At 48.0% G+C, this 20,578-nt stretch overlaps 2 protein-coding genes across 2 annotated transcripts; both read right to left on the bottom strand.

Moving 5' to 3' along the window:
- Window positions 1-6,310: 6,310 nt before the first annotated feature.
- On the bottom strand, window positions 6,311-9,835 carry LOC134408069 (transmembrane protein 229B-like). Its single transcript, XM_063140142.1, has 2 exons — window positions 9,747-9,835; window positions 6,311-6,835 (listed from the first exon to the last, which is right to left on the bottom strand). The coding sequence occupies exon 2, from the start codon at window positions 6,823-6,825 to the stop codon at window positions 6,334-6,336; it is 492 nt and encodes a 163-aa protein (XP_062996212.1). The 5' UTR covers window positions 6,826-6,835; window positions 9,747-9,835; the 3' UTR covers window positions 6,311-6,333.
- Window positions 9,836-14,482: 4,647 nt separating this feature from the next.
- Window positions 14,483-18,521, bottom strand: LOC134408039 (transmembrane protein 229B-like). Its single transcript, XM_063140103.1, has 2 exons — window positions 18,507-18,521; window positions 14,483-15,115 (listed from the first exon to the last, which is right to left on the bottom strand). Exon 2 carries the CDS (start codon window positions 15,103-15,105, stop codon window positions 14,608-14,610), a length of 498 nt encoding a protein of 165 aa, XP_062996173.1. The 5' UTR covers window positions 15,106-15,115; window positions 18,507-18,521; the 3' UTR covers window positions 14,483-14,607.
- Window positions 18,522-20,578: the final 2,057 nt, after the last annotated feature.

Below are 20,578 nucleotides of genomic sequence, written 5' to 3'. Positions count from 1 at the left end.
TTGCACACAATTCTTGCATTCTGCAGCTCTTCTCTGATTCAACAGCTTTTGCACAATGTGGCAAACTCCCCCCCCCACACACACACACAAATTTGTTTACCAGTGACAAAAGTGGGATGCACAGAGCTGTCATTCAAACAGCCTTCAGCTCTCGGGAGGGGTGGAGCCAGGCGTAAAACGATTGTCTGTCTCTTGCGTTAATCAGTCTCATCTTCTTATTTCCTTGATAAACAGCCAGACCACCTGTGCCCCCAAATAGCCGCTTCTGTGGAATAATAATGCTTCTCCCTTCTCATGTTAGGACTGGATTACCACCCAGAGTTCTGTGCGGGAGAGTGTGTTTTAAAAAAGTAAACGATTCTTCAGTTGTTTTGAAGAAAGTGTGATTTTTAAAGGAAATCCTTTCTTTTTCCTGTCAAAATCATAAACAGCAATTTTTTTGCAGCTTCAGATGGTGCCGCACGTTCTTTCCCAAGGTATATATATATATATATATATATATATATATATATATATACATACATACATACAAATCCCATCAGCCCCAGCCATGCTGTCGGGATGTTATAGCCCAACACATCTGGAAAGCACTGGGTCAGTGTTTCAGCTTGTGCCCTGCAGTGTTAAATGGATATGAAGACTGGCAGTTAGGTATTTTCAACTCCCAGTGATCCAAAAAAGAAAAATCCAGACGTGTGAGTGGTCAAAAAGTTATGAACTGCCCTCCAGGTTAAGTGCATAGGGAGTATGGTTGCAATCATATGCGTGTTTAGATAGAATAAAAGTCCTCTAACTTCTGTAGATTTCCCCCCTCCTGTCTGAACATGCACCCTAAGTCTGTAGAGCAGTGGTTCCCAAAGTGGGTGGTACCGCCCCCTTGGGGGCAGTGGGATTGCATAGGGGGGCGCTAAGAGGCAAGGGGGCAGCAGGAGGGCGCTCGAGGTGGTCTTTTCCAAGAAGTGCCTCTCCAGAAGGTCTTACAACCCAGGGACATTTTTATGGGAGAAGGTAGTTTGGTACCAAGCCATATAGGGGAAGAATCCACACATGTATTAATACCGTTTAAGAAGAGTCCTTTTAACAGTGAATTGAAATGTTTCAAAAGCACCAAAACGCTAATGAAGAGACATACCCTGCTTGGTGTGCCCCGCCATGCTGGCTGCAAAACAGAGGCGTTCGCTCTCTTTTCCCTCCCTCGGCAAGCCTGCGGCAACGGGTACTTCAGATTTTGAATAAATATTCAATTAATTGTTACTGTTTTGAATTTTATTGTTATTATCTTCCTTAGTGGGTCGTTGAAAATGGCTATTCTGAATAATGATTTTTATACAGTAGGGTAGGGGGCACTGGGCATGAGTTTGTGGAACCAAGGGGGCGGTGACCTGAAAAAATTTGGGAACCACTGCTGTAGAGCAAGACATTTTCCTTGCTTTTAAGCATGCCAGTGTCCTTGACAGAAAGGAAAACTTCTGGACAATTCATGAGCTTTCGATCACTCATACCTTAGTTTTTTCTTCTTCTTAGGAATTTTCATCTCCCAGATTTCCAAACTGCCATTCTTCACAACTACTGATGGGGGTGGAAGCTGAAATATTTAGTATTAAATATATTTTGGAATTACTCTGTTGTCTTTCTTATACGTATTTTTACTTAAGACTGACATAGTTGATCTAGAGTTTCCTTGTTGCTTTGCTGTTGCTTTAGACCTGCATCTCTTTCTCTGTGTGTGTATAACACACACACACACACTCTTCAGAAAGAGGATATCCAGGGAAGGAAAACTGGAATTAATCTGTGTGATTATAATAACACTGTGTCAATGCCCTTGTATAAAATACAGTAGGGTCCTACAGTATGACCAACGTAGGATCATCTGGGTGAAACTATGACCATAATAATTTTCGAGATAGCTCTGTGAATTCCAGCCTGATTTCTTAATATATATAAAGCTATTTATTGTGACTTTAAGAAAAAGTTATTTCTGATATTTGGAACCAAATATTTCTTTTCTTTTAATAGAATTATATAAACTGTTCTTAGTTTATTAGATTACCTTAAAATTAAAAGCCAACATTTGCCTTAATTTGTTGTGGGGGAGGGGGAATATTCTGTATTAACTTATTGCTGGTTTTGTCTTTATTTATAGGTGTCTTTTTTTGTTAATGAATCTCAAAGCTAATAAGTATGTTTTTAAAAAAACTTAGTCCAACTGTAATAAAGTTATTTTCTTTCTTTATTTGCCTTTGTCTGATTTTAAACCATGAATGTTTTTTTCCCCTTGCATCTTTGTGACAAATACTGCAAAATTGTTTGTTGTTAAACCCATTTTACAGATGCACAACTGTGGCTGGAGCAAATTAGCTTGCAAACGTTCAGTAGCAAGTGTAAATGAATGCCTACAATGAATGCAACCCAGTGCCAACGTCTTTTCTGACGTGCCTGACCCTGGCCCAGAAGAAAGAGACTGGGGCCTTGCAGCATCTTGAGGGAAATCTGGAGAGAATGCTGGAGCCTATGCAGCTGGGGATGATGGGTAATGCAGTCCAATAGATGTAGAAGACACCAGGTTGGGAAGGCTGCTCCCTTGTCCTGAAGAAATGCTGGTTCTTTTAAAATTTAAAGTGCAAGGTTGGAAGTCTTTCGACCTTGAGGTCTGGTACTGAGGTATGAGGGAGGCTTTGAAGTTTAAACACGGACAAAAGTTTTAAGTCCTTTTAGGAAAACTTGGATCCTGCGGCATTGTGGGCTGAGCTCTTCGCATTTGGATGGAAACAGTTTGCCATCACATCAGGGGGCAGATTGGATGGCCCTGAGGTATGCTTTCTGCTTTTTGCTGCCTTTCCACAAATGAAACTCTTTGTGTATTTGCTTCCATTGCTTGTGGCCTTGCTTATGGGGATAAATTGTCTGGGGAGGAGGGGAGAAGTTGTTTAACCCCCTCCTCTCCCAGGCTGCCTGTGAAGCTTTGTGACTTGTTCCCATGAAGTTATGTGCTAGGAGGGGCGTTAAGTAGGGGGAAAGAAAGGGGCCAGGGTGGGTGGAGAATCTCTCAGCAGCCTTGCAAACACATCACAGGGGCTGGGATTCCCCCACCCACCCCACTGCTGCTGCCGCCTCTCTGCCGCCTTTTCTCTCCTTTCTTGGGGAGGGGGGGGGAAGGCCCTTTTGTTAGTGCAAAAGGAAGGGGGCGGGCTCTGGGATGGATGGATGGGAACGCAACTACCCCCGTCTGCACCCAGAGCATCTGTTGCTGTTTCAAAGAAGCCGCTGTTCAGTCTCGGGACAAAATGTGCCGTCTCATGCGAGGCCGCGGCGCGGGTGCAGGTGCCCAGAAGGCAGATTCCTCTAGATGCCATTGCTGTGGGTAAGAAGAGACCATCCCTTGAGTTCCTCACGAGGAGCCTTGCCCAGCCTGGTGCCCTTGGGATGTTTTGGACTTCGATTCCCCATCAGCTCCAGCCCTCAAGGTCACTAGGGGTGTTGTAGTCCAAAACATCTAAGGAATGCTGGGAGTTGTAGTCCAAAACATCTACAGGGCAACAGGTTGGGAAAGGTTGCCTTAAAACAAGATCTGATCACAGCCTGGGGTTCGATGGGCGGGGGGGGGGGGGAGTGAATATTCCTTTTCATGGCCCAGGAGAGGCAGTGGAGTCATGGTGTTTATGTAACTGCTGTCATTCCTGGCCAGCACGGCTGCTCTCATCCTCATCTTTGTATATCACTTCCAATTGTCCAAAGCACTTGGCATGCATTCCCTAACTACAATCCACACATAAGGTAATATGGTATTCTTATTCCCGTATTGCAGATGGGAGGACTGAGGCTGAGGGGGGGGGGCTTTACCCCTAGGACGTTCATGGCAGAGGTGAGATTCAAACCCCAGGGAATCCCTGATCCATAGCTCAGTCTCTCAGTTCCCACTCTCACCACGCCAGCTCTCACCAAGGAATGTGAATTGCATCAACGGGCGAAATGCAACTGTTCCCGGGAACAGTGTTCACTTATTCACATAAACAACAACAAATCCATTCAGAGGAGTTTGCCATTTTATTTGGACACAGTTTTTTCCTGATTCCCAGCCCACAAAGGTGGCATATTGATAAACACCGGGGCTGGAGGATTGACAGTTGCCACCCAGCCCTCCTGTAGAAATCTCCCTTCTTGGGAAGGGCTCACCACCCACATCTTTCTCAGCTGTTGCAGATCCTGTTTGCAAAAGCCCAGGCCCTTTCCCCTCCCATCTTGGTCTACATGGAACATGCCAGATAGGGATATCAGAAAGTTGCTTGAGCCTGAAAAACAGCATTAGCTGGACTGCAGGTGTTATTCATAGAATCATAGAATAGCAGAGTTGGAAGGGGCCTACAAGGCCATTGAGTCCAACCCCCTGCTCAATGCAGGAATCCACCCTAAAGCATCCCTGACAGATGGTTGTCCAGCTGCCTCTTGAAGGCCTCTATTCTGATGGAGCAGCCTTTATTTGTATCCTACCTATCTTCCATCGTGGAATTCAAAGTGGCTACATGTGGGTCCCCTCCAAGCGACCTGACCTGACCCAGACCGCCTTGGCTTCAGCGAGGTGGCTGCCTCAGGAGCCTTTTAAACCTCAGTTGTGGCTAAGGATGCACAGATTTTATTTAAACCTGGTCTGTTTGTGTTTCGTGGCTTATCAAGTGTCTTTCATCCTGTTGCCTGCTTATGGATGGAATCAGGTTTTTAAAACCAAGAGTTTCGTTCTGTTTGTGCTAACGTGCATGAGCAATAATACGCCTTAGCACTGATGTGAAGTAGTGCTGACCTGCATTACAACTCAGGAGATTTAGTGCAAATTCTCCCCCACCCCCAAAAGTGAAGAAACAGCCTGTAAGTCTGCATGATGACTTTTGGGTTCTAGGATTATGAGAGGGAGAGAGAGAGAGAGAGAGAGAGAGAGAGAGAGAGATCTCCCTGTTGGATTTGGACTAGTCTTTGATTTATGGACGGACACACACACACACACACACGCACACACACACACACCAGGTTGGGGAAGACTGCATTATATTATCCAGTAATGCCCTTACACAGGGCAAAGACCTTCCTGTCATGTTTACTCATGAGTAAGTCCAATGAAGCAGAGCTTTCCAGCAAGACTGCAAGGAGGCCAAACTGCCTTGTGAGTTGAGCCCATCTGATTGCTTCCTGAGAGGCGGGAGATCCGTGATGAATGGTGGTCCATAAATGCCCTTTGAGTGGTCCTGCTCAATTGCCCCGTTGTCATAAGGACATCAGAAGTGCCCTGATGCTGGATCAGACCACGGGTCCATCTAGTCCAGCACTCTGTTTGCACAGCGGCCAGATGGGTGAGACAAGGCCTAACTACTGATTTCCACTTCTTAACCTTTCTATTTTATATACCAAAATAGGGCTACCTTGCGATTTTAAAAAAAGGAATGGGAAATCATAATAAAAGAGGCATACTAGTAGAGGCACAAAAGCAGGCCATGAAATTGGAGAGTAACACATCACGTTACATAGAGGCTCAATGTCACACCATCATCATCCACATTTGTATCCCACCCTTCCTCCATGGCGGTCTGGGCTTTTTCCAATTTATTTTCACAACAACCCTGTAAGACAGGTTACGCTGAGAGTTAGTGGCTGGTCCAAAGTCACCCAGCAAGCTTCATCGCTAACTGGTGACTAGAACCTGGCTCACTGTCACTTAGTGAGCTTCGTGGCTAGCGGGGATTTGAACCTGTGTCCCCTAGGAATTAGTCTGACACTCCCACCAATGCACCATGCTACCTTGTAAAGAGAGAACGCTGCAAATTCTAACCATTTCCCCATCCATTGTGAGGAGGGATAAAGGGGGGCATTTCTACACAAGGCTTTTATCCTGCACCTTTACCAAGGCTTTTTCTTCTGGATTCTTTATGGGATTAACATTGGCTCCTTTACATGTGTTCGGAAGTTTTCTTTTTCTGCCTTTCTATATGTTCCATTAGACAGCCACTAGGTGGTGCTGGTGGTTTAGTGAAATTGCACAATTACACACGGGTTTAAAATGCCATTCAGGGGGGAAAATGTTGCACTTTTGCTCATTGGGGGGGAACCCCGTGATAATGGTTGCAAAGCACAGGAGAGGCTCTAGGAGATGACGCCATCGTGTGAAGCACCCCCACATTACCCCTGAGTGTGCAATCAGGAGCACACAATCAAAGCCTCATGCAGAAACACTGAAGGATGCTTGAGAATTAATCCAAGCAGAGGAGGCATTGGCAAGAGCAGGCCGGATTCAAGAGAAGGAGGCGGACGGGATCTGTCTTCTCTCCTTGCTACACCAGTGCCAGATCAGTCAACTTTAAGTTCAAACCTGGGGAGGGGACGCCCGGGGGGTTTCTTCCAGGCCGGATCCAGCCTGACTCTCAGCACGTTGCAGATGATGGTCTTCTCCAGTAAGAGGGAGGTCACAAACCAGATGAGGCTGTGCTCCAGGGCAACGAGGCCCCAGAAGTTGTAGTGAAATCCACTGAAGTCCCAGGGGCGGGCACCGAAAAGCAAGAGGATGGAGCCTGTGCAGAACTGCCAGAGATAGATGCAGAGGGTGTAGAGCAGGCAGCGCGTCAGGAGGCAGCAGGCCTCGCGCAGCAGGAGATAGAGGCGCTCTAAGGCCAAGCCGCAGCTGCCATAAGCCAGGAGCGACCACAAGCTTGTGACCCCCGGAAATGTCCAGTCCTGGTCCAGGATGACGGCTGCAAAGAGGATCTCACAGAAGTAGCCGTGGATGGCGTAGACGTAGGCCCGGCTCAGCAGGCTCAGGGGCCCGCCGTTGACCCTCTCCATGGCTTGGGACCTGCGTGGAAGAGATGGCAAGAGGTCACGTGGAATTGGGGCATGTGAAAAGGGAATTTCAGCAGGTGTCAATTGAAGAGGGTGAAATCCCCTCTTCATCACAACAGTTAAAGCTGCAGAAGCCCTGCCCTCTTTTGTATCTGGCCACTCTACTATAGCTAGTGTAGGAATTCCCTTTCCTACATTACTGTTAAAGATACAGGAGCCCTGTCCTCCTTTTCATAGGGTCACCCTACCAAACACATGAAGAACAGAGATGAGAAGGAGAAAGAAGAAAGAGGGAGGAGCAGAGCAGGAATGAACTGACTATAGGGCTATGATTCTGAATAGAAGGAGTTATCAAAAACGGCCTGGGGCATACTTTTGGAACAATAGTTTTTTTCATGCACAGATTTGTGCAAATTTAATGGCTAAATCAACCCAACGTCACATGACGATGCATTGGCTTAAAATGCAGGTCACAGCTTGACAAAAGAGACCGTGACTCACCTGTTCTCCACTGCGCACCAGCGCCTCCACTGCAAGATGGCCAGGGGTGGTATTGCACCTACCTGCCCAGCAGAGGCCAGGTGACATGTGGGGGCCAATGGGGACTTAGCTGGCCCTATAAAGCCATTGCTTCACCACCTGTTGATTTCTCAGTCTGAGTACTGCATGCCACGGGTTCCCGGCTTACCTCCTTCCTGGCCTAGCTCCACACTGCTTACCAGACTGGGTTCTCATTGCTTTACCACTCCATCCAACCCGGCACCATTCATGAAATTGGGGGTGAGTTCAGAATGATTTCAGGTGCAACAACCTTCTGCGAATTCAATCCGAGTGTTTCCCAGCCCTCCTTTTAGCTCTCACGAGAACGAGGGTGCTCATTTTTGTTTTACTTTTAAAGGAACTGAGTTTCTTAGGCAGATATCAGCTGTGGGATGGAACTGCAAAAGCGTGTTTGACGTTTGAGCACGTGCATAACCAAGCTATGTGTCTCTTGTAACCTTTACTTGTCTGCATCGCACATTGAACTAGTTTTAAACCAGACTACCTTGGCTCTCTTCAGAGCAGGGATGGACATGCAGCACCCTTGGGTGGCTGGCGGATCATGCCTGCCCCCCAGGGACCATTTTTAGAATGTTTATCTAGTGCTCTGATCACTACTTAAGCATACCATGCACATAGGAGCAGGCCCACCAAGGGGCACATTTTTGCAATGATTAGAAGCTGGATTCTGTGTGGCATAAACAGAGGATGCAAGTTTGCTTTGTATACTTTTATTTTGCTTCTAGTACCAGTGGAGGGAAAAAGAGAAACTGCAAAACTTGCTTTCCTTTCCCTCAAGCCCCCGCCCCCCCCCTTCACCCTGCTTCTCAGCTTACTGGCACTTGCATGGTTTTAAGCTTATTTTTTAAAACCTTGAGGGCTAGGTAGAGTGACCCTATGCAAAGGAGGACAGGGCTCCTGTATCTTTAACAGTAATGTAGAAAAGGGAATTTCAGCAGGTGTCAATTGAAGAGGGTGAAATCCCCTCTTCATCACTACAGTTAAAGCTGCAGAAGCCCTGCCCTCTTTTGTATCTGGCCACTCTACTATAGCTAGTGTAGCTTTAACTGTTGTGATGAACATCACACCAGTCCTTTTACAACTTCATTGGCTGCCAGTCCAGGTCCGGGCCCAATTCAAAGTGCTGGTATTGACATTCAAAGCCCTAAACAGTTTGGGGCCAGGTTATTTGAAGGAACACCTCCTCCCATATGTACCTGCCCGGACCTTAAGATCATCTACAGGGGCCCTTCTCCGTGAGCCCCTGCCAAAGGAAGTGAGGCAGGTGGCTACCAGGAGGAGGGCTTTCTCCGCTGTGGCACCCCGGCTGTGGAATGAGCTCCCCAGAGAGGTCCGCCTGGCGCCTACACTGTACTCCTTTCGTCGCCAGCTGAAGACCTTTTTATTCACTCAGTATTTTAACACTTAATTTTAACTTAAATTTAAATTTTACTGTTTTAACTCTGTATTTTAATCTTATATCAATTTTGCTGCGTGGTTTTATCCTGGTTGTGCTTTTTATACTGTATTTTGTATTTGTGCTTTTAACCTGTTGGTTGTTTTATTATGGTTTTAATTTTTGTGAACCGCCCAGAGAGCTTCAGCTATTGGGCGGTATAAAAATGTAATAAATAAATAAATAAATGAAGAGGGAATTTCACCCTCTTCAATTGACACCTGCTGAAATTCCCTTTCCTACATTACTGTTAAAGACACAGGAGCCCTGTCCTCCTTTGCATATGGTCACCCTAGGGCTAGGAACATGCTTATTTTATTTTTATTTTTTTTTAAAAAAAACCAACCACAACTGTGAAGTACTTGAGTGTGCGAAAATACCGAGCTTGCATGATTATGACTGCAGACGTGTTAAACTGGAAAGTATATTGGTTTAACCAGTTTAGGATTTTGGTGTGCCTATGCAGGCTTCTCTGCAGCTTCCTCCAACTGGAATTCATAAGAATGTAGGAAGAGGTTGGCTGGATCAGGACTTAATCTAACCCAACATCTTGCTAGCCAGATGCTTCTCAGAAGCATATGAGCAGAGCAAGGAGGCAACATCCCTCTCTGCTGTTCGCCCCCCAGAAAGTGGTATTTGGAGGTGGGCTGCTTTGGAACATGGCCAATGGCTGCTGATAAACCTCTACGAATAAATCCAATCCTGTTTTAAAAGGCATCAAAGCCAGGGGGCAGCCATGACCATGTGATTAACAATATTCGCACATGCTCACTCAACCAGGCCAGAGGCAAAAAGGTGCTTCTAGTGGGTGTCGTGAGCGTGTGAAGATGGGTTGCTGCATTTGAACGCTGCCGCCCCCCGCCTCCATTTCAAACCCTGATCTCTGTGCTGCCCTCCCAGACAAACAGTATAAAAGCAGAGTACTTACCCCAGAATTCCTGCTACAATTTCCCCCCAATCTGTCTTTTGTTCATATATACACGGCCCACAGTAGCCTTGTGTGAAAAGAATGAGCAGGTGCTGGGAGGCCTGGGAGGCCGAGAACCCTTGGGGCCTCTTCCCAGGTCAGGAAGGGAATGGTGCCTAGTGGTTGGAGCGTCAAGGAAGGCACGCCTAGTACCACTCCCTATTTTGACGTGAGTCACTTCCATTTGCCCAGGCCTCTGTTTCCTCATCCCTTAATTAGAGGGCCGGCCTGCCTGCCTTTTGAAGCCAAGATAATGAGATGGTGTTTTAGAGAAAACAATTTCCATCCTACTCTTTTTGTGTTTGCTGCCTCTTTTGCAACAGGTAGCAAATAAACGCAAACCCCAACGAAAACCCCGGTTTCTCGGACAGGGCTCCCAAGAAGGTGTGAACTTCTGTGCCTCGTGTCCAAAATGAGCCGTTGCTTGGGAACGAGCAGTAATTCAGAGGCATGAGCTCACGCCTGCTTAATCTGTCATTGGTAAGAGGAAGGCACTCTGTACCTGCTCAGAGATACTCTCCCCTGCATCGTAAGTGGAGTCCTGGAGTGAAACCCTGGAGTTGTTCATTCAAGGAGGGTGCCAGGGTTATTCCAGAATTTTGCCTCTTCTTTTGCCAGGGCGGGTGTGCGTGTGCCCTTTTTGTACCTCTGCCCTGCCACTTCTTCCGCAACAGCTAAGCAATCCCTGCTGAATTTCTTTTCCTCCCTCTCTCAAAATACTAGACCCCAACGCAGTCAACCCATGAAACTGATTGGTGGGAGATTCAGGACAGATCAAAGGAAGGACACAACGTGCGAAGTTAAACTACGGCATTTGCTACCACGAGATGGTAGTGATGGCCACCACTTTGGATGGCTTGAAAAGGGGGTTGGATAAATTCCTGGAAGAGGAGGCCATCAATGGCTGCTCGTCCTGATGGTCAGATGCCGCTTCCAGTATCAGAGGCAAGCTGCTTATATACACCAGTTGCTGGGGAACATGGGTGGGACAGTGCTTTTGGACTCATGTCTTGCTTGTGGGTTTCCCACAAGCAGCTGTTTGGCCACGGTGTGAAGAGAATGTTGGACTAGATCAGCCTTCCTCAACCTGGGGCGCTCCAGATGTGTTGGACTACAACTCCCAGAATGCCCCAGCTGGCTGGGGCATTCTGGGAGATGCAGTCCAACACATCTGGAGCGCCCCAGGTTGAAGAAGGCTGGACTAGATGGACCTTTGGTCTGATCCAGCATCAGGGCTCTTCTGATGTTCTTGTTTTACAAGTGGGCTTCGGAGCAGAGCTGAAGCAGGGTCGGGACTGAAAATGTAGCAAGGAGGGGGAGGGGATGATGGAACCACTTGTTTTCACATCAGGGGTCAGGCTGGGTGGCCTTCAGGTATCCGTTTCGGCTTTTTACTGCTTTTCCAACAAATGACAGTTCTCTTTGTCCTTTGGATCCCCTTGTTTGTTCTTGCCAAGGCCAGGTGACGGAGTCCTGCTTGCTGGGAGTGTGTGTGTTGCATTCCCAGGGGTGCGAGCAGTTTAACTCCTCCTTTCCCAGGCTGCCCGTAGAACCTCTTGTGATTTGGGCGTCTTCCCATGAAATTATTCACTGGGGAAAGGAGGGGGGCTGGGAAAGGGGGCAGGGTAGAGGGAGAATCTTTCTCTTTGTAGCATCTGTTGTAGGTTCAAGGAAGCATCCAGTCAAGCTTGAACAAAGTGTATAGTGTCTTGCAGTGTGTGTGTGTGTGCATACGGTTCTTTGTGTGCATCTAACGGACGGCATAATAGTGAATGGACCTGGCTCCACACAGGTTGGAATAGTCCTTGAACTGGCACAGCGAAGGCTGGAAGCAAACCGATGCAGCTGCCAGAACTGCACCCCATTTGAGTGAAGCCACACCCACTGGCACTCTTAGGCACACACCCCGAACACTGAAGTGCACACCCCTAGGGTACCTGTAGTATGCATGCCATGTTTCAGGTCTCTAAGTTGCATGGCCTTGTCACTGAGACATACTTCCATTGTTGTTTCTGTTGTTGTCGTCTAACATTTATGCATGTGTAAGAATGTGCAGAATCATGCAATCCAACCCCAGAGTTGGATTGCACAGGCTGGACATGGAGAGGAACAAATTGGTGTGGCACAGGTCAGAGTCTGAGCCCGGCCTCGTGCGTGTGCATCATGCACCCTGCCCAGATTAAGCTGTGCTCTGAGCTGAAGGTGAAGGGCACACATGCAGCCTGCGATCTCTCATGCCCTGGCGCATGAAATAGTCCGGGCTGAGCACATCAGCCTCTGTCAGGCCACATGTGGGTGCTACAGACTGAAAATGCTACTGCTTGGTTCCTGTGCCAGAAATTGGGTTTTCTTGATGCAGTTCTGGCAACTGGCTGAGAAGAGGCTGAAAACTAGGCCAGGTTGTTGCTGCCGCCGCCGCTTGGTTCCCCACCCCACCCCGCAACCCACCCACCACCTGCCTGTCCTGTTTACAATGGGTAGATATGGAAGCTAACACCCAACCCCTCCCTATTTACTGAGCAGAATGCCAGCTCTCTCTGCTGGATAAAATTGTACAGACTAAATCAGCCTTCCCTTACCATGTGCTCTTCAGAGGTGTTGGACTGCAATTCCCATCATCCCCAGCCAACAGCTCTGGAAGGCACCAGGTTGAGGAAGGCTACTCAACATCTCCTTTGACGTTCTTGCAAATCAACTCCATCCATCCGTCCACCTTCTGTGCTCCCACTGCAGCTCTGGCACCCTCCGATGGCCAGTGGATTAAATGCAGGAGAGATCAAAAGTCACCGCTCTCCACGGCTCCGCTTTGCCTACTCGTTCCCCCGCCCCCACCCAAAAAAACCCCACAGCGTCGCTACTGCAAAGCGGCATCGATGGAGTTATATGGCAGGAATGAGCATGGGCTAACCAGCCAGGAAAAACCACAGCACTGGGGTCAGACGGCAGAAATGGGCAGCAGGTATCAAGGCATCGAAAACGGCGAAAACCTTTTTGTTTTTTTTCTGGCAACTCTGTGCAACTTTGCAAGCCTGTAGCAGCGCAGATGCGCTGCAACAGTTCATTGAATTTATGCAATGTCGTAACTGCCCTTACTTTCACCCCTCAGATTCTACTATCGCCATGTCAGCCATTACTACCGTAGGTTTGCTGAGCCCCCTACCCTGCACTGGGATTCGCCCCTAGCTATGCCCACTCTCTTCATCCAAACTGAAGCCGCCACTAACGGACAACAAACAACCATGGTGACATCGGAGCAATGTAAGAAGTCGCGATAAAACAAAACCTTAAAAAAGCGCAGTTTCACGGGGAATAGTTCCTTGTGGCTGCAAGTTGGTGGCTGCATCATATAAACAATGGAGCGCAACTGCGCAGCCACGAAGGGGTATCCAGTAGGGATGTGCTCCGCTTCTAATTGGACCGGCGAATTAGAAGCGGAGCGGGGGGCTTCGCCTGCCCTTAAGACGGAGGCGAAGAGGATTGGGGGGCCGGCGGAGCGTGGCGAAGAGGATCGAGGTGAAGGCAGATCCTTCGCCTCGATCCGGAGCTCCACCGGAAAGGTAAGTGGGGTTTACCAGGCCCTGCCGCTGTCGCCCATGTGGCGACAGTGGCAGGGCCTGGTAACACCCCCGCCCTCCTGTCCCTTACCTGCCTCCGTCCGCGGTCCGTCGGCGTCTTCAATTGAGCCCGCGGTTCAACCAGGAAGTGGGGTTTACCGGGCCCTGCCGCTGTCTCCCATGTGGCAACAGCGGCAGGGCCCGGTAAACCTCCCACCCTCCTCTCCCGGCCTTACCTGGCGCCACTCCCCTCCACTGCGGAGTTCCGATTCGGAGCCGGAGCTCCGCTGCGAAGAGGAGCGGAGTATGGGCAGAGCGGAGCGGGCCGATCTGAAATTTTCGGATCGGCCCGCGGGGTGGAGCGGGGGGTCCGTGCACACCCCTAGTATCCAGAGTGTATAGACAAGCCCCGGAACCCCATACACAAACGTGTGTGTGTTTTTAAGTCTGAAGAATGTGAAATAACTGTGTTTCCTTAACTGCTCCATCTCCTACCAAATCAACATTGTACTTTGGAATATCGGCAAAGGGGCAGATGCTATGGAGTGGGATGGTACCCCCCCTTTCTCCTGAGCTTCACACACACACACACACACACACCCCACCCTAGCTATTTCTATCCAGCTGAGCCGGTGCCCTGGTTCTGCTGATGCTTCTTCGTTGCTGGCCTGACCATCAGCTACCTGCTTCCCCCAGCTTCTTCTCCTGACACATCAGATTGGGGAAGGCCCCTGGCTGAACGACCAGCCAGCCCAAGCCGCTCACTCCAGCAAGCATCGTAAAAGCCTCGCACTGCTATGCAAAGTGTTGGGGGACTGGGCGGACTGCATCACGCGACCTCTCTGGAACTGAATTGAAATGGTTTTTAATCGCGAATTTAAATCGCCGTGCTTCAGAGAGATAGGAAGCTGTGTAAGGTGACCCCAGTAAGACAGTGGTCTTCAACTGGTCCAGACCTGAGACCCACCGCATACTCCCGACCTGCAACCTGGCACCCACTTTCACAATTTTCTCCGTGCCCAATATGGTGGCAACGGCTTTGCGGCAACCCATCTGGGTTGATTTCCCGACCCACTTTTGGTTCACAGCCCACCGGTTAAAGACCACTGCAGTAAGTTGATTCAAAACTCTTGTTAGGAGAGAGAGAGGGAGAGAGAAGGGTTCTTGGGAATTAATCCAAGCAGCAGAGGAGTTGCCAGGAGCAGAACAGGTTCAAGAGAAGGAGGCGGGTGGAGTCTGTTGTCTCGCCTCCATAAATGAGCACGAGATCAATCGTCTTTAAGTTCAAATCTGGGAGCAGGACGTTCTTTGGGCTTCTGGGAGGCCCCATCCAGCCTGAGCCGGAGAGTGTTGAAAATGATGAGCTTCTCCAGGACGAGGGAGCCAACGAACCAGAAGAGGCAATATTCCAGGGTCACGAGGCCCATGAAGTTGTAGGCAAATCCGCTGTAGTCCCAGGGGCAGGCGTTGAAGTGGCGGAGGACGTAGCCCGTGGAGAACTCCCAGAGGTAGATGCACAGGGTGTAGAGGGCGCAGCGCGTCAGGAGGCCGCACCTGGCCCTCAGCATCATATAGACGCGCTCTAAGATGAAGCTGCAGGTCCCGTAGATGAAGAAGGCCCAGACGCTGGTCACCCCCTGGAACTTCCAGTCCTGGTCCCTGATGAAGTCCCACGTGGCCGTGAACATCACCTCCGAGAAATAACCATGGATGGCGTAAATGTACCACCGTCCCAGTGGGCTCAGGGGATCCCCCATGCCACCCATGTCCTGCGACCTGCATGCAAGGAGAAGAGGGGTATGAGAGTCCGTGAGGAACGTGTTTCCTTTGAGCTTGGAGGGAAGGTGGTTCTGTTTTTAATCCCACCCTTTCTCCAAGAGGTCTCCCTTCCCATTCCTTTCCATCTTCACAACTGCCCTGGGAGGAAGGTTAGGGCTGAAAGAGGGAGACGGGCCAAGTAAGAACACGAGCACCGGTCTCCCCAGACACCATTCATTCCTGGAGCAAATCTACACAGAGTCGTCGGGGCGCCCTGAAGGCGCTTGCGTGCACCTCCAGGGCGCCCCGAAACTCCTAGTGTAGATCCTGATCTTCAGGCCAGAAGAGGCGGAGGCCTTCTTCCGGCTCTCCGACCCGGGTGGCTCTTTCGCCGGAGGGGGCGCGCTGGGGGAGGCAAAGACAGAATTACGACGGTGGAGGTGAGCGGCGGCGGCAGCAAGGACGCGGCTGGAGAGGCCGGAAACTTTTTGCCCCGTCCCCGCGAGGGGCGATGCAGGGCCGCCGCCGCCTCTTCTGGCCTGAAGATCAGGATCTACACTAGGAGTTTCAGGGTGCCCTGGAGGCGCACGCAAGCGCCTTCAGGGCACCCCGACGACTGTGTACTGGGGACGCTCCATTTTAGGGTCACCAAATGAAAAGGAGGACTGGGCTCCTGTATCTTTAGCAGTTGCAAAGAAAAGGGAATTTCAGCAGGTGCCATTTGTATATATGGGGAACCTGGTGAAATTTCCTCTTCATCACAACCGTTAAAGCTGCAGGTGCCCTGCCCTCTTTTAAATCTGGTCACTCTAGTATAGCTCCTGCAGCTTTAACTGGTGTGATGAAGAGGGAATTTCACCAGGTTCTCCATATATACAAAGGACACCTGCTGAAATTTCTTTTTCAATACAAATGTTAAAGATACAGGAGCCTTGTCCTCCTTTTCATAGGGTCACCCTACTCCTTTAGTACCCATAGGGCTGGCTGGGAAATGCTGGGAGTTGTGGGACTTTCCACCCCCTTCTGCATAGGATTGGGCCTCAAAGCTCTGAACAGCTTAGTCTGCCCCTCAAACAGCCAGGCCTGATCTCGTCCTGAGCCTGGTCAGGTACTAAGATCAGCAGGGGAGGGGCCCTTCTGAAGATCCCCTCGCTTGCAGAGGCTGGCTTGTCACACCCGCAGGAAAGGCCCTTCCCCTCTGGAGCTTCCAAACTCTGGAACTCGCTTCCACTGGAGTTGCAACTGGTTGGGAGACCCAGGATGCTCCAGCTTGCCAAGGTATTCCCAACACCACTTTGAACCTTGGCTTGGTTTGCTCCCGTTTTCATTTATGTATTTGTTTATGTCATTTCTACACTGCGCAATAGCTGAAGCTGTCTACAGCCTGTTTTTCTTTTCATTCGAATGGGGAACGTGCACATTTCAAACCGGGGGGGGGGGGGGGGAAATGTGCATTTCTGTGCTCATTTTCCCCCAAAGGGGGCACTTTCCCCCTGTTGACTAAAGCGTGAACATGTGCGTATGTGTTTTAAACATTGCATCTTAAAGTGAGGTTTTTCTTTCTTTTTAAATACTCATTTTTCTAACATGATCACAAGTTCATGTTGTCCCCCTGCCCCACCCCCACCCCCAAATGCACTCCCACTCACATTCGGAGTTTCGAATTAAACAGAATTCTTATAGAGATCATAGATCATAGAAAAGCAGAGCCAGAAGGGGCCCACAAGGCCATTGAGTCCAACCCCCTGCTCAATGCAGGAATCCACCCTGAAGCATCCCTGACAGATGGCTGTCCAGCTGCCTCTTGAAGGCCTCTAGGGTGGGAGAGCCCACAACCTCCCTAGGTAACTGATTCCATTGTCGTACTGCTCTAACAGTCAGGAAGTTTTTCCTGATGTCCAGCTAGAATCTGGCTTCCTTTAAGTTGAGCCCATTATTCCGTGTCCTGAGGATCGAGAAGAGATCCTGGCCCTCCTATGTGTGACATTCCCTCTTTCTGCATTCAGGAAGGGAGCCGAGATGCATTCTTTTAAGATTGTTATGGTTGTCAATGTTGTTTTTACTATGTTTTTATCTGTGTGTGTGTGTGTGTGTGTGTGTTTTAATGTTTTGGACCTTTCACAAGTTGTTTTGGTTTTAGAAAGCAGTATTTTATTTATTTATTTATTTATTACACACACACACACACACACACACACACACACACACACACACATATATATATATATATATATATATATATATATATATATATTATAAAGCTACATTGTCTCTGAATCTGGAGGATTTGACATCATAGCTATCATGGTGACTAACAGCCCTTGATAGGTCTTATAATTAATAAGGAATTAATTATTAATTATTATTATTATTTATTTATATAACACCATCAATGTACATGGTTAATTACATTTAATTACATAATTAAATGTAATTACATATTAAATGTAATTACATATTAATTACATAATTAATTACATAATTAATTACATTTATATACCGCCCCATAGCCGAAGCTCTCTGGGCGGTTTACAAAAGTTAAAACACTGAACATTAAAAAGTATACAAATTTAAAACCATCAAAAACATAAAAACAACAGTGTAAAACAGTATCCATTTTAAACAACAACAGTTCTGGGGTCCATTAAAAAACAAACAAACTCAGCATATGTTGTTAAATGCTGTTAAATGCCTGGGAGAAGAGAAAAGTCTTGACCTGGTGCCGAACAGATAACAATGTTGGCACGAGTCGAGCCTCATCGGGGAGATCATTCTATAACTGGGGGGCCACCACTGAAAAAGCCCTCTCCTTTGTTGCCATCCTCCGAGCTATGTCAGTGACCATCGCCACATCTTGTGGCAAAGAGTTCCACATCTTAATGATGAAACTAGGCTCAGAGAGGCAACATGCTGAAGTGTTGCAGCCGGAGGGCTGTTAAAAACCTGTCCCCTACTTATTTATTTATTAAATGTATACATCGCCCTGCCGACCGATGCCCGCAGGGTAATTTGCAATCATAAAAACAAATTCCCAAACACAACAACAATAAACACATCAATGAAAATATCACAATATTAAAAATATTAAAGCAGTAATGGGCCAGCTTAATTCTCAGAGCACCAAATGAGAAATTAAATGCCTGCAGGAAGAGGAAGGTTTTAGCCCAGCATCAGAACTTCTATGCAGTGAGAACACCTGGTGGATTTCCCTGGGGAGGGCATTCTACAGAGAAGGGGCCACCACAGAGAAGGCTCTCTCTCTGGTAGCCTCCATTGCACCATTGTGGGTGGTGGCACCCAGAGAAGAACTTCCGAAGACAATCTTAGCATTTGGGCAGGAACATACGGGAGAAGGTGCTCCTTCCCTAGACCACTGGCCACTGAACTAGTACAAAAGTGAGGTACTTACCCCTGAATTACGACTCTAGTTTTTCCCCCCTCACTGTGCCTTTTGTTTACGTATGTGGACCAAGAAATGACCGAGGGGGGCAGAAAAGAACTGGGAGGCACGGAAGAACTCTTGGAACGTCTTCCTAACTCTGGAAGAGAATATTGCCTAGTGATTGGAGCAGCATGGTTCAACCCCCTGAAGTCTGTTCCCAGTTCTGGGGGAGGGACATTCTTCAGGCTGCACTCTGCATGCCAAAAAGCAGGCCAGGCTCCCTGTTTGGCAGGTGAGTCATCCCTTCTTGTCAGAGGCCCTGGTTTCCCCATCCCTTTAAAGCACGCTAAGGAACCTGAGTCTCTCTTTGCAGGTTGGCATAATTAAAGATCATGGCAGGACAACCCATTTCCACCTTCTACTTCATTGCAGACTTGTAAACATTTGGCACTCTAAAACCCCAATAAAAACAGGTCAACGAATATGACTCCCATCAAGGTTCAAGCCCCTGCAGCCCTTTATAACTCCTCCCATGACGGTGGTGGTGTCTTATTTTTGCTCCGACGGTTCTTTAGCTACGGTGACCATAACTGTTGTGATGAAGAGGGGATTTCACCAGGTGCTGCATGCATAAAAAGGACACCTGCTGAAATTCCCTTTTCAATGCAACTGTTAAAGATACAAGAGCCTGGTCCTCCTTTCCATAGGGTCACCCTACTTTAGCAGCAGCGGAGTCGCCCCTGGGGTGGCTCGCTTGGCACTTCTTTTTGATTTCTCTGATGCCAGGCTGGTACACAGGGTCATTTGTTCCAACGGGACGCTTTCCTCAACAGCAGCGTTTTCTCCCCAACTTATTAAGATCCAGCGGGCGGTGGGGAGCGGCGTGAGCTGCTGGAGTCTCAGTGGGCAAACGGGGTCACCACAGCAAGGCCCCGCTCCTTGTGACAGAGCAAGGAGTATTTGACAAGCCTGCTGCCCCCTGCTGCGGGGGTGGTGGTGCTGGAATACGGGAACTAGATCGATTAACTCCATGATAGTGTCGGTCTTCTTTGCTTTCTTTCCTAATGTACGTTCTGATTGTCGTTAAAATGAAAAGAAATCATCATCACTTTAGCAGATTTTCAACTCCAACTTTATATCCTGACTAGCACATTGTTTATAAGAATGTATACCACTTCAACCTATTATATAGTTCTCTAAGGCTATGATCATAAACATACTTACTTGAATTAAAATTAATCTGGTTTATTTCCAAGTAAATATGATTAGAAACAAGATATAAATCTTTTTATATTGTATTGTGTATTTGTGCTTTTAACCTGTTGATTGTTTTACTATGATTTTAATTTTTGTGAACCGCCCAGAGAGCTTCAGCTATTGGGCGGTATAGAAATGTAATAAATAAATAAATAAATAAATAAATAAATCATGGGGAGGGAAAGGCAAAATGCAATTTGTGCAGTTGGAAATGTAACTGTGAAACCTGTTTGTTTCTGAGATTTGACACGAAGAACAGGAACCTACTTGAGAACTATGTTCATCTTCTGGCACCCTGTTTTACCTCCCCACACTCTGCCCACCCACCCCACGCTGTTGAGGATATGGTGGGTGGGTTTCCCTGACCTAAAAGCCTTTTGAGACCCTCTTCTCTCAGCCTGAACAGCTGCCTGCAATCTGGGGATAACACTAGCCTGCTTTATAGGGTCGTCGTAAGGATGACAGAAATAAAGTATGTGAAGTGCTTTAAGCACTCCACAAGCGCCATGGAAGGCATTCTGAGCTCCCTGGGCCTTTAAGCAGCCAACAGGCTAATTTCCGTAAGGGAAGGGGCTAAGACAGTAGAATTTTCAAGGGAGGCACTTGAACAGTTCTCCATGAGGACTAGCGGCACAGATGAGTTCATTCAGCTTTTGTAAGATTGTTCTGATTAAATTTTACATCATCATTTTTATTTTATTTACTAAAACATTATCATCCAAATCAGAAGTGTGTGAAGAAAACACAAAGTGAGGACTGCCAGCCGCATTTTAATGGCAGTTTTGAAGGTTATAATAAGTATCTAACGCAATCTAGGTTGTGAACACCCCGTGGTTTTCGTG

This window comes from Elgaria multicarinata, chromosome 13, assembly GCF_023053635.1.
Source record: "Elgaria multicarinata webbii isolate HBS135686 ecotype San Diego chromosome 13, rElgMul1.1.pri, whole genome shotgun sequence".
NCBI lineage: Eukaryota > Metazoa > Chordata > Lepidosauria > Squamata > Anguidae > Elgaria > Elgaria multicarinata.
Note: the sequence above shows the minus strand (reverse complement) of the source record. Positions and strands in the feature narration are given on the sequence as shown.